The 11,400-nt window shown below is 48.4% G+C and overlaps 1 protein-coding gene across 1 annotated transcript; it reads right to left on the bottom strand.

Moving 5' to 3' along the window:
* Positions 1-9,005: 9,005 nt before the first annotated feature.
* Positions 9,006-9,356, bottom strand: LOC110568935 (developmental pluripotency-associated 5 protein-like). The gene has a single exon (XM_021673909.2). The coding sequence runs from the start codon at positions 9,354-9,356 to the stop codon at positions 9,006-9,008; it is 351 nt and encodes a 116-aa protein (XP_021529584.2).
* Positions 9,357-11,400: the final 2,044 nt, after the last annotated feature.

Genomic DNA, 11,400 nt, shown 5'->3' with positions numbered 1-11,400 from the left:
CAACCAAGCAGATGGGGTTGCAGCCATGACTTTAGATGATGGGCCGGGAATATTCTGCCATGGAGAAGAGAAGAGGCTGAAGGCAGAGCCCTTCAAAAGATCAACATTAAGGAATGGGCTGAGGAAGAGGAGATGGAGAATGTGTTGCTGAATAGAAAGTCAGCCAACAGAGAAGAGTGCCGTAGACACGGAGGCAGGAGAATGTTTTAATAAGAAGGAGGTGGCCAGGGGCGGTGGCTCACACCTGTAATTACAGCACTTTGGGAGGCTGAAGTAGGTGGATCACAAGGTCAGAAGTTCAAGACCAGCCTGGCCAACATGGTGACACCCCATCTCTACTAAAAATACAAAAATTAGCTGGGTGTGGTGGTACATGCCTGTAATCCCAGCTACTTGGGAGTCTGAGGCAGAGAATTGCTTAAACCCGGGAGGCAGAGGTTGCAGTGAGCCGAGATCATGCCACTACACTCTAGCCTGGGCTACAGAGGAAGACTCCATCACACACACACAGACACACACACACACACACACACACACAGGAAAAAAAAAGGAGGTGGTCAAGAGTCATCAGTTGCAAAGACTGAAATCTACCAGCTGAGGTTTATAATGAAAGGTTTCTTGGCCTGATGCAGTGACTCACACCTGTAATCCCAGCACTTTGGGAGGCTGAGGCGAGCAGATCACGAGGTCAGGAGATTGAGACCATCCTGGCTAACACAGTGAAACCCTATCTCTACTAAAAATACAAAAACATTGGCCGGGCGTGGTGGCACATGCCTGTAGTCCTAGCTTCTAGGGAGGCTGAGGCAGGAGAATCACTTGAACTGGGAGGCAGAGGTTTCATTTAGTCGAGATCGTGCCACTGTACTCCAGCCTGGGTGACAGAGCAAGACTCTGTTTCAAAAAAAAAAAGGGGTCCTTCGGGATCTTACCAGAGGTGAAGTCTTCACTCACTCAACTCATCAATAACGCCAGTTCCAGAACCAGCTTAGAACTCTAGCTCCTGTTCTAACAGCCCATTGCAAGCATCTGTGCCCCACAGCTGTTGGTCTTACAACTCAAAAAGCCACAGGAGCAAAAGATGTGCCATGAAGATGAACTGGGGGAGGGAGTTACAAGTCGATTCCTACTTACGCTGAACTAAAAGAAGCCCAAGGGACAGGGCCGGGCACGGTGGCTCACGCCTGTAATCCCAGCACTTTGGGAGGCCAAGGTGGGTGGATCACGAGGTCAAGAGATTGAGACCATCCTGGTCAACATGGTGAAACCCCGTCTCTACTAAAAATACAAAAAATTAGCTGGGCATGGTGGCACGTGCCTGTAATCCCAGCTACTCAGGAGGCTGAGGCAGGAGAATTGCCTGAACCCAGGAGGTGGAGGTTGCGGTGAGCCGAGATCGCGCCATTGCACTCCAGCCTGGGTAACAAGAGTGAAACTCCGTCTCAAAAAAAAAAAAAAAGCCCAAGGCATCACCTTCGGCTCAGTCTTTGCCATACACTACAACCTGCTTTTCATTCTCACTCAGCCCCTGACCTTTTCTCCCATTCCCCTGCCCTGTACAATAAAAACAGCGTGCAGTTAGCTTCCTCCACCTCGAAGGCTGGCCAGGGCCAGAAGCAGCACTTGAATAGCACTACATGGAATTTTGCCTGTGTTCTGGGCATGGTGCTAAACACTTTACTTTCTTAACATGATTTAATCTTCATATGTCTGGAAAGGTAAATATATTACCGAGATCCCATTTTACAAATGAGCAGATGAAAACTTTATTTCCCTAGGATAACCTGAAGGCAGACATGTGAGAACACGTGAGACTCTGTTCTCACATTTGATAAAATAAAAACTTAACCTGAATTAAATTTAAAGGAGTTTAATTGAGCAATGAACGATCCCCAGAATCACAGCAGATTCACAGAGACTCCAGCGCAGCCACGTGGTGGAAGAAGATTTCTAGACAAAAAAAGGGAAATGACGTACAGAAATTGGAAGTGAGGTACAGAACGGTTGGACTGGTTACAGCTCGGTGTTTGTCTTATTTGAACACAGTTTATATACTCAGCAATGCATGAGTGGTTGAAGTATGGCCACTGGGATCAGCCAAGACTTGGCTATTGTTACAGATGCGTACTTCTAAGTTAGGTTTTTAATTTTGTCTATTAAGCTAGGTTACAGTTCATCTACAAGGACTCAAATATGGAAGTATGGAGCCCTTCTCAGGCCGTATTTAGTTTGCTTTAAGACATTGCTATAAAGAAATATCTGAGGCTGGATAATTTATAAAGAGATTTAGCTGGGTGTGGTGGCCCACGCCTGTACTCCCAGCACTTTGGGAGACTGAGGCAGGTGGATGACCTGAGTTCAGGAGTTCGAGACCAGCCTAGCCAGGCTGGTCAACATGGTGAAACCCCATCTCTACTAAAATTACAAAAAATTATCTGTGTATGGTGGCGGGTGCCTGTAATCCCAGCTACTCAGGAGGCTGAGGCAGAAGAATCGCTTGAACCTGGGAGGTGGAGGTTACAGTGAGCCAAGATCACGCCACTGCATTCCAGCCTGGGCAACAAGAGCGAAACTCCATCTCAAAAAAAAAAAAAAAAAAAAAAATAGAAGAGATTTAGTTGGCTCACAGTTCTGCAGGCTATGCAGGAAGCATAGGGCCAGCATCTGATCAGCTTCCAGGGAGACCTCAGGAAACTTACAATCATGGTGGAAGGCAAAAGGGAAGCAGGTGTATCACATGGCCAGAACAGGAGCAAGACAGCGAGGGAGGAGATGCTACATGCTTTTAAATGACCAGATCTCATAAGAACTCACTATTGCAAGGACAGTACCAAAAGGGATGGTGCAAAGCCATTCATAAGAAATCCGCCCCCATGATCCAATCAGCTCCCCCTAGGCCCCACCTCCAACATTGGAGATTATATTTCCATCTGAGATTTGGGTGGAGACACACATCCAAATGATGTCAATGAGGCTTCATTATGTGGCCCTGCTCCCTGATGTTGACATGAATGTGTCTAATTTCCCAGACTGACTGTGGCTGCTTGAAGACAGAGCTGTGTCAGCTCTCCTTTACCCCCGTGGCAGTGCCCGGCTTTTGCATCCTCTCCTGCCTTCCCTCCACCTGCCACCAGAGAGGTGGCCTCAGAGTCAGATGGAATTTCATCTCACACCTGCCCAAACTCCTTGATTCTGGCCCCAACTAACCTTTCCATCCTCTTCTCCCACTGCCTGGGAGAAAACTCTCTAGATTCAACTGTGACACTCACTTTCACTCTTTTTTTTAGGGGGCGCGGATGGAGTCTCACTCTGTTGCCCAGGCTGGAGGGCAGTGGTGTGATCTCAGCTCACTGAAACTTCTGTCGTCTGGGTTCAAGCCATTCTCCTGCCTCAGCCTCCTGAATAGCTGGAATTACAGGCGCCTGCCGCCTCGCCTGGCTAATTTTTGTATTTTTAGTAGAGACGGAGTTTCACCATGTTGGTCAGGCTGGTCTCGATCTCCTGACTTCAGTGATCCGCCTGCCTTGGTCTCTGAAAGCGTTGGGATTACAGGCATGAGCCACTGCACCCGGCCTCACTTTCACTCTTGAATGCTTTTGATGTTGCTCTTTGTGCCTGGATTTGACCTGCTCCCACCTGCCAGTGACCTCCTAGCCTGTTCTGACCTGGGCCGTGCCCCTTGGGTCAGAAAGAACCACTTCCTCCTCTGGATTCCCTTTGCTTTGTGCTGGTGCCTTCATTCACTGTCTGACTTCATGTGCCTTTTGTTAGTTAGGCACACAGACAGACCTCAAGTTCTTCCTTTGAGGGCAAGAACCTCACTCTATTTGTTTGTGTCCGTTCCATTCTCAGCCCGGCATCTGACCCAGGTTGAGGGCTTGGTAGTTGCAACATGGGCATCAATAACGAGAGCAACGTGAAAACGTGAACTCTATCTGACACCCACCAATCCTTACCGTATGTGCTAGCGCTGAGCTAGGTGTTTTACACGGATGGGCCCACTGGATCTTCATAACAGCTCCACGAGATAAGTGCTGTTATTAATCTTGTTTGACTGATAAGGAATCGGAGGACTTTGTGGAAATTAAGTAACTTGCCTAAAACCACACAGCTTAACAGTTGTGGAGTCAGGGTTCATACCCGGCAGCCTGACTCCTAAAACTACTACACTATTCAGAGCTTGACTAAATGTGTGGCTGCAAAGAGATCTTCATTGTATTACAACTCTGCCTTCTGTGTCCCATAAACATGGCTAAAGATGAACTGCCTGTCCCAGGAGCAATCTAAAATATATGATGCTGATGAAGCAGACTACTGGTGTTTTTGTTTTTTTTTTTTTTTTGAGACAGAGTCTTGCTAGGCTAGACAGAGTCGCTAGGCTAGAGTGCGGTGGCGCAATCTCGGCTCACTGCAACCTCCACCTCCCGGGTTCGAGCAATTCTCCTGTCTCAGACTTCCAAGTAGCTGGGTTACAGGTACCGGCCACCACACCCAGCTATTTTTTTTTGTATTTTTAGTAGAGACGGGATTTCACCATGTTGGCCAGGATGGTCTCGATCTCTTGACCTTGTGATCCTCCTGCCTCAGCCTCCCAAAGTGCTGGGATTGTAGGTGTGAGCCACAGCACCTGGCTTTTTTTTTTTTTTTTTTGAGAGAGAGTCTCACTCTGTCAGCCAGGCTGGAGTGCTGGTCACCACTCCTGGCTAATTTTTGTATTTTTAGTAGAGATGGGGTTTCACTGTGTTGGCCAGGCTGGTCTCTAACACCTGACCTCAGGTGATCTGCCTGCCTTAGCCTCCCAAACTCTTGGGATTACAGGCATGAGCCATTGTGCCCAGCCGACTACTAGTGTTTTTATAAATACAAGGAAATGATTGGTTCACCCACACAATCTCTTGTAATCACTTACCCAAAGTCATTTGTAAGCTTTTCAGATCCACGCCACCCTGGATCCCCAAAGAGGCCCACCCAACCTGCGTAAGAATGGACATGTACTTAGCCTTAGTTTCCAGTTACTGAGCCTTTATTATACAATACACAAGAGACCATGCCCTGCATTGAAGGCAAACACACACAGAACTTTCCATGTAATCACAGGATCCTTCTCAGCTCTGGACTACTTCCTCCATCTGCCCAAATCAGAATTGCCACTCCACCCCAGTGTTTTCACACTATTGTTCCCCACCTCTTCCTTTCACAGGCGCAGGGGGCTTCCTTACTGTCTTGATTGATTAGTAATTGCTACCGGGTTCTATTCACCTTTCCTGGAAGTTTGATTCACAAATCAAGCCCAGATGTATGCAAGTCCATCATGCTTTCTGCTCTTAGAGTGCACACTCTGTTCTCAGGGCCTTCGGTTTCTGGGAAAAGTATCTAGTCAGGTGTCCTTCCCTCAACAGTAAAACTAGAGCAGCCCTGCCGGGACTCGTGGGGACAGGGCTGCAGACCCGCTAGAGCAAACACGTGGCCCAGATACTGACAAATGACAGCAACACACAAGACTGGGATTTAGCCGTGGAGGTTCCCACGACTTCGTTAACCTCTCAAGCACTGTTCTTCCCCATGTCACCGGGGCACTTGATAACAGTTGCACACTCAAAGTGCACAGGGGTTGTAAGATCTGCCTGTCTGGCAGGAAGACAGTCAGAGTCCACAGCTCCGAGACGGCCAGCCTACAGCACAGGCAGCTGAGGGGCTAAAGAAAAAGTAGAGCCACCTCTGCCCGCACCGTCGCACATGCTGTTTGCAGGGGCCATATGGGAATTCCAGGATTCTCAGGTTGGAAAGAATTCTGACCACCAAGTAGCTTAGGGGCTTGAGTAAAATCATGGACTTAGAGAATCGGAGAGCATACAGAGCTCTTGCCTTCTCTTCCCTTATGGCACAGGTGGGTCACGCATTTCCACATTGGTTTATTTGTGTGTGCAGTAGCGTCCCCACCCCACGACACTCAGAGCTCCCTGAGACCTCGGGCCATGTCTCTGTCTTCACGCCTGTGCCTGGCCTTAGTAGGTGCTCAATAAATACTGGCTGGATAAATGAATCCTCCTCCAAAGGTAGTTTAAAAAGCAAAAAGTCATGTTTTTGTGCTTTGTTTACCATCAGCTGGCTTATGATATCAGGACCCCCTGTTTTTTTTTTTGAAACGGAGTCTGGCTCTGTCACCCAGGCAGATCGTGTAGTAGCACGATCTCGGCTCACTACAACCTCCACCTCCCAAGTTCAAGCAATTCTCCTGCCTCAGCCTCCTTAGTAGCTGGAATTACAGGCACCCGCCACCAAGCCCGGCTAATTTTTATACTTTTTAGTAGCACAGGGTTTTGCTATGTTTGCCAGGCTGGTCTCAAACACCTGACCTCAAGTGATCTGCCTGCCTCAGCCTCCCAAAGTGCTGGGATTACAGACGTAAGCCACCACGCCCAGCGCCCTTATTACTTTTCAGAGAGTATTTGGAACTCCGGAGGCAAAAATTGTTGAAGAGCTTTGAAAAATAAACATTCCTTGTAGCTATAATATATTACTATGTTTATATTATTAGTTGTTTAATTACAGTCTCTGATGGGCTTCACACAGGTGACTATCTAATACTGACCAGGGCAACTCATTTAACTCAGGGATGAACACCCCATCTTCTATCATAGGGTGCCTCAAGATTATTATAGTTTTGCTGGGTGTGGTGGCTTACACCTGTAATCCCAGCACTTTGGGAGGCCGAGGTGGGCGGATCACCTGAGGTCAGAAGTTCAAGACCAGCCTGGCCTACATGGTGAAACCCCATCTCTACCAAAAATACAAAAATTAGCTGGGCGAGATGGTGGACGCCTGTAATCTCAGCTATTTGGGAGGCTGAGGCATGAGAATTGCTTGAACCCAGGAGGTGGAGGTTGCAGTGGGCCGAGATCGTGCCACTGCACTCCAGCCTGGGTGACAAGAGGGAAACTCCATCTCAAAAAAAAAAAAAAAAAGACTGCATTGTCTGTGCAACTGTTAAGTACCATGGTTGCAGCTTGTTGCTTTGTCCACAGAAATAAAGCTCTGAGACTTTCCTGCTTCTGCCCAGTGCCCTGCGGGTCCCATAACCCCAGGTCTCCACTCCACAGGACCACCCCCAACCCCAGCCTCCTCATTTTTCTCTCGTGACCCCTGAGCATTTTTCTCTCCACTTTTGAAACCAAAATTCCACCCCAGGCAGTGAGGTTTTACTTGGAACCTGAAACACACTAAATATATAGAGTGAGCCCCCTCTTGCGCCACAGACAGTTGTCGAGCCTGGACTTGCCTGACCAGATTTCTAACCTTGGATTCAGTCTTTGAAGATGTTTTCTTCTTCGTGTGTCTGGTAAGTTTAATGATCAGTAGCTACTGTTTGCAGAGCACTTACTGTGTGCTGGGCCCTGTTGAAGCAAATATTATTTAATTTTCATGACAAACCTATGAGAAACAAACAATTGTCTTCCTATTTTACAGATAAGAAAATTGAGACCTAGGCCAGGTGTGGTGGCTCACGCCTGTAATCCCAGTACCTTGGGAGGTCGAGACGGGAGGATCGCCTGAGGCTAGGAGTTCGAAACCAGCCTGGCCAACATGGAGAAACCCCGTCTCTACCAAAAATACAAAACTAGCTGGGTGTGGTGGCAGGTACCTGTAATTCCCGCCCTTGGGAGGCTGTGACAGGAGAATCGCTTGAACCTGGGAGGTGGAGGTTGCAGTGAGCCAAGATCACCCCATTGTACTCAAGCCTGGGCAACAAGAGTGAAACTCCATCTCAAAAAAAAACTTATGAAAGCATTGTAAAATGGATGCCCCAGGAGGACTTATGAGTGAATGTTTCACCAGAGGCTCCACAGGTGGGCATTCAGGCATGGAAGGGCAATTAGAAGAAAGCATCCTGAGAGCCGGGGATGACTGTGTATTACAGGCGCTCCTGTTTGAAACCAGGCTGTGTTTCCCCTGGGACTCAGGTCTATCAGAGGGATTCCTTTACCTGCATGGAGCTACATGGAGAGTTCAAAAGCCTTCAAGCAGAGAATTTGTCATAAGGAATGAGAGAGTCACACACCACTCAGGTTCTAGAACAATAGGCCAAGAACAGAGAGAAGATTCAACTCTGAGACCAGAAAGTATCTATTCCCCAGGCTGTCCTGTGGCCCAGCTCCCATAGCAAGAAGACTGAATCATAGAGGAAATAAAAACAAGAAGCCAGGCACAGTGGTTCATGCTTGCAATCCCAGAAACTTGGGAGGCCAAGGTGGGCAGATCGCTTGAGCCCAGGAGTTGGAGACCAGCCTGGTCAACACCGGAAGACCCCATCTCTACAACAAATTTTTAAAACTCAGCCACACATGGTCGTGCAAATCTGTAGTCTCAGCTACAGGGAGGCTGAGGTGGGAAGATCATTTCAGTCTGGGAGGGCAAGGCTGGATGACAGTGAGACGCTGTTTTTTGTTTGTTTGTTTGTTTTACCTACTGATTTAAAACTTTATTGTTAATTTTTTAAATGGGGGAAAAAAACTTTTATTGGCAACCATCAAAGAGATATTCACAACAAGACTTTAGAAACCGCTAAACAGCCGGGCGCGGTGGCTCACGCCTGTAATCCCAGCACTTTGGGAGGCCGAGGCGGGTGGATCACGAGGTCAAGAGATCGAGACCATCCTGGTCAACATGGTGAAAACCCGTCTCTACTAAAAATACAAAAAATTAGCTGGGCATGGTGGCACTTGCCTGTAATCCCAACTACTCCGGAGGCTGAGGCAGGAGAATTGCCTGAACCAAGGAGGTGGAGGTTGCGGTGAGCCGAGAATGCACCATTGCACTCCAGCCTGGGTGACAAGAGCGAAACTCCGTCTCAAAAAAAAAAAAAAAAAGAAAGAAACCCCTAAACAGATGGTTTTCCCTCAACTCATCAGGCTGGAACAGATTTTAAACCAAGCTGGAGAAATCACTCCAGCTCTGGCCACAAACTAATCTCTACATCCTGGCCTTCATCCTGGCCGGAAGCTGGTTCACTTCATCCAAGGGCCTAGTTCGAGGGCATTCATGGCTTCCTCAAGTTTGAGCATCCCTCGTTCCTGGCGCTGGCAGTGCCACTCAGCTATAGACTGGAGCATCCACTTGGCCTGGAGCTTATATATATAGGAGCCGTAAACCACGACCTTGGTGAAGTCTGGAGACTCCAGAGCCTTTAGCTTGAGCATGACCTTGCTCACCTGCTCTATGTAAGGGATTCGACATCCTTCCCTGCCAAAGATGGCTTCCAGCAGACACGTCTGGACCTGAAACACCTCTGGATCTTTCAGGTCTTCGGGAACTTTCACCCATGCCAGGATATTTCTATGGTCCAGGAGCGTTACCATCTTACAACCCTCACAAGCAAAACCACGCCAGCAGACCCTTTTTTTTTTTTTTAAAAAAAAAAAAAGGCCAGGCCGGGCACAATGGCTCACACCTGTAATCCCAGCACTTTGAGAGGCCGAGGCAGGCGGATCACGAGGTCAGGCGTTCAAGACCAACCTGACCAATATAGTAAAACCCCATCTCTACTAAAAATACAAAAATTAACTGGGCCTCGTGGCGTGCACCTGTAGTCACAGCTACTCGGGGGGCTGAGGCAGGAGAATCACTTGAACCTGGGAGGTAGAGGTTGTAATGAGCCTATATTGCACCACTGCACTCCAGCCTAGGTGACAGAGAGAGACTCCATCTCAAAAAAATAATAAAAATAAAAATAAAATAAAATAAAAGGCCAGGAGCAGTGGCTCACGCCTGCAAATCCCAGCACTTTGGGAGGCTGAGGTGAGTGGATCACTTGAGGTCAGGAGTTCCAGACCAGGCTGATCAATATGGTAAAACCCTGTCTCTCCTAAAAATACAAAAATTAGCTGGTGTGATGGTAGGCACCTGCAATCCCAGCTACTCGGGAGGCTGAGGCAGTAGAATCGCTTGAACTGGGAGGCAGAGGTTGGAATGAGCCGAGATCGTGCCACTGCACTCCAGCCTGGGCAACAGAACAAGACTCTGTCTCAAAAAAAAAAAAAATATGCTTGAGTAACATCTCTACTGAGCAGTGAGAGGGCACGGTAGCCTCAGTGGCCCAGGCTGTGATGGCCAGAAGCTCCATTGAAGTCAGGGTAGCCCTGACCAATGGCACCTAGTGGCCACCATCACTGCAGGAGCCTGGAGGGCTACCTTGAGCGATGAGGTCAATTGTGCCCTGATGTGGGCGTGGGCTGCCCAGAACACGCAGTACCTTTTCCTAACTAGCACAGAGAAGCCATCTGGGCCTGGAACCGTGGCGGGAGGGCAGGAGGTTGTGGCCAGCCTGGAGAACTGTGTTCTTATGTGAGACACTCCCTAGGGTTGGGGTGGGCCCTACAAGCTGGGAGCAAGGAGCCAGAGAGTAGTGTCCAGTTCACAGTCTCTGTGGCTGGTTTTACACGCCTAGACTGGTTTTGTCAGAGAAAATAGAGTAGTGACTGTTCCTGAGACTATTAAATTATCCTTCCTTAACTGCAAGTGTCAGAGGCACTTCCTGACCCTTCCTGGCCTTGCTGTCAGAGCACTTCACACTTCAGTGGCAAGCCAGAAGGGAAGTTCACAGATCGAGAGCTGTGAGTGCATTCTCACTGACTGGAGAGCAGACAGCTTGCTGGTCCCTCCCTGGGCCCACCACAGGAGGAGAACCGGGCTGGCTGGATGAGTCCCTACCTTCCAGAAGCTCTAGGTCTATTTGGAGAGCAAAGCACAGAGCGTGCTCACGACCAAGGTGCATGGAATGCTTTGAAGTTCAGAGCTCCAGGGAGCAGCAGAGCCTTGAAACGTCTTAGCCACCTGCATTGAACATGGGGAGGTATTTTAGTCAGTGACTAAGTCTTCTTGTTCGGAGAGAGAGGTGTGATCTTGAAGGACGCTTTTAGAGAAAAAGCTAACAATCACTGAGTGCCTCTTCTGTGACAGCCACTATGTCATATATGATGTTTCATATAATTAAGTCACTTAATTCTTTTTTTTTTTGAGATGGAGACTTGCTCTGTCACCCAGGCTGGAGTACAGTGGCAGAATCTCGGCTCACTGCAACCTCTGCCTCCTGGATTCAAGCAATTCTCCCTGCCTCAGCCTCCCAAGTACCTGGGATTACAGGTGCCCGCCAGCAAATCCAGCTAATTTTTGTGATTTTTTTTCTTTTAGTAGAGATGGGATTTCACCATGTTGGCCAGGCTGGTCTCAAACTCTTGACCTCAAGGGATCCATCCACTTTGGCCTTCCAAAGTGCTGGGATTACAGATGTGAGCTACCACCCCTGGCCCAGTTATTATCATCTTTTGAGCATCACCTTCCTGAAATGCCTCTGTGTGGCCTCTAGAGATGTCTGGGGCTTCCAAAATGCATTCTAAGAAGGAA

The sequence above is a fragment of the Aotus nancymaae genome, unplaced genomic scaffold, assembly GCF_030222135.1.
Source record: "Aotus nancymaae isolate 86718 unplaced genomic scaffold, 86718_ANA_hifiasm-v0.15.2.pri h1tg000002l, whole genome shotgun sequence".
NCBI lineage: Eukaryota > Metazoa > Chordata > Mammalia > Primates > Aotidae > Aotus > Aotus nancymaae.
The sequence above is the reverse complement of the archived record's forward strand: the minus strand, read 5'-3'. Positions and strand labels throughout refer to the sequence as shown.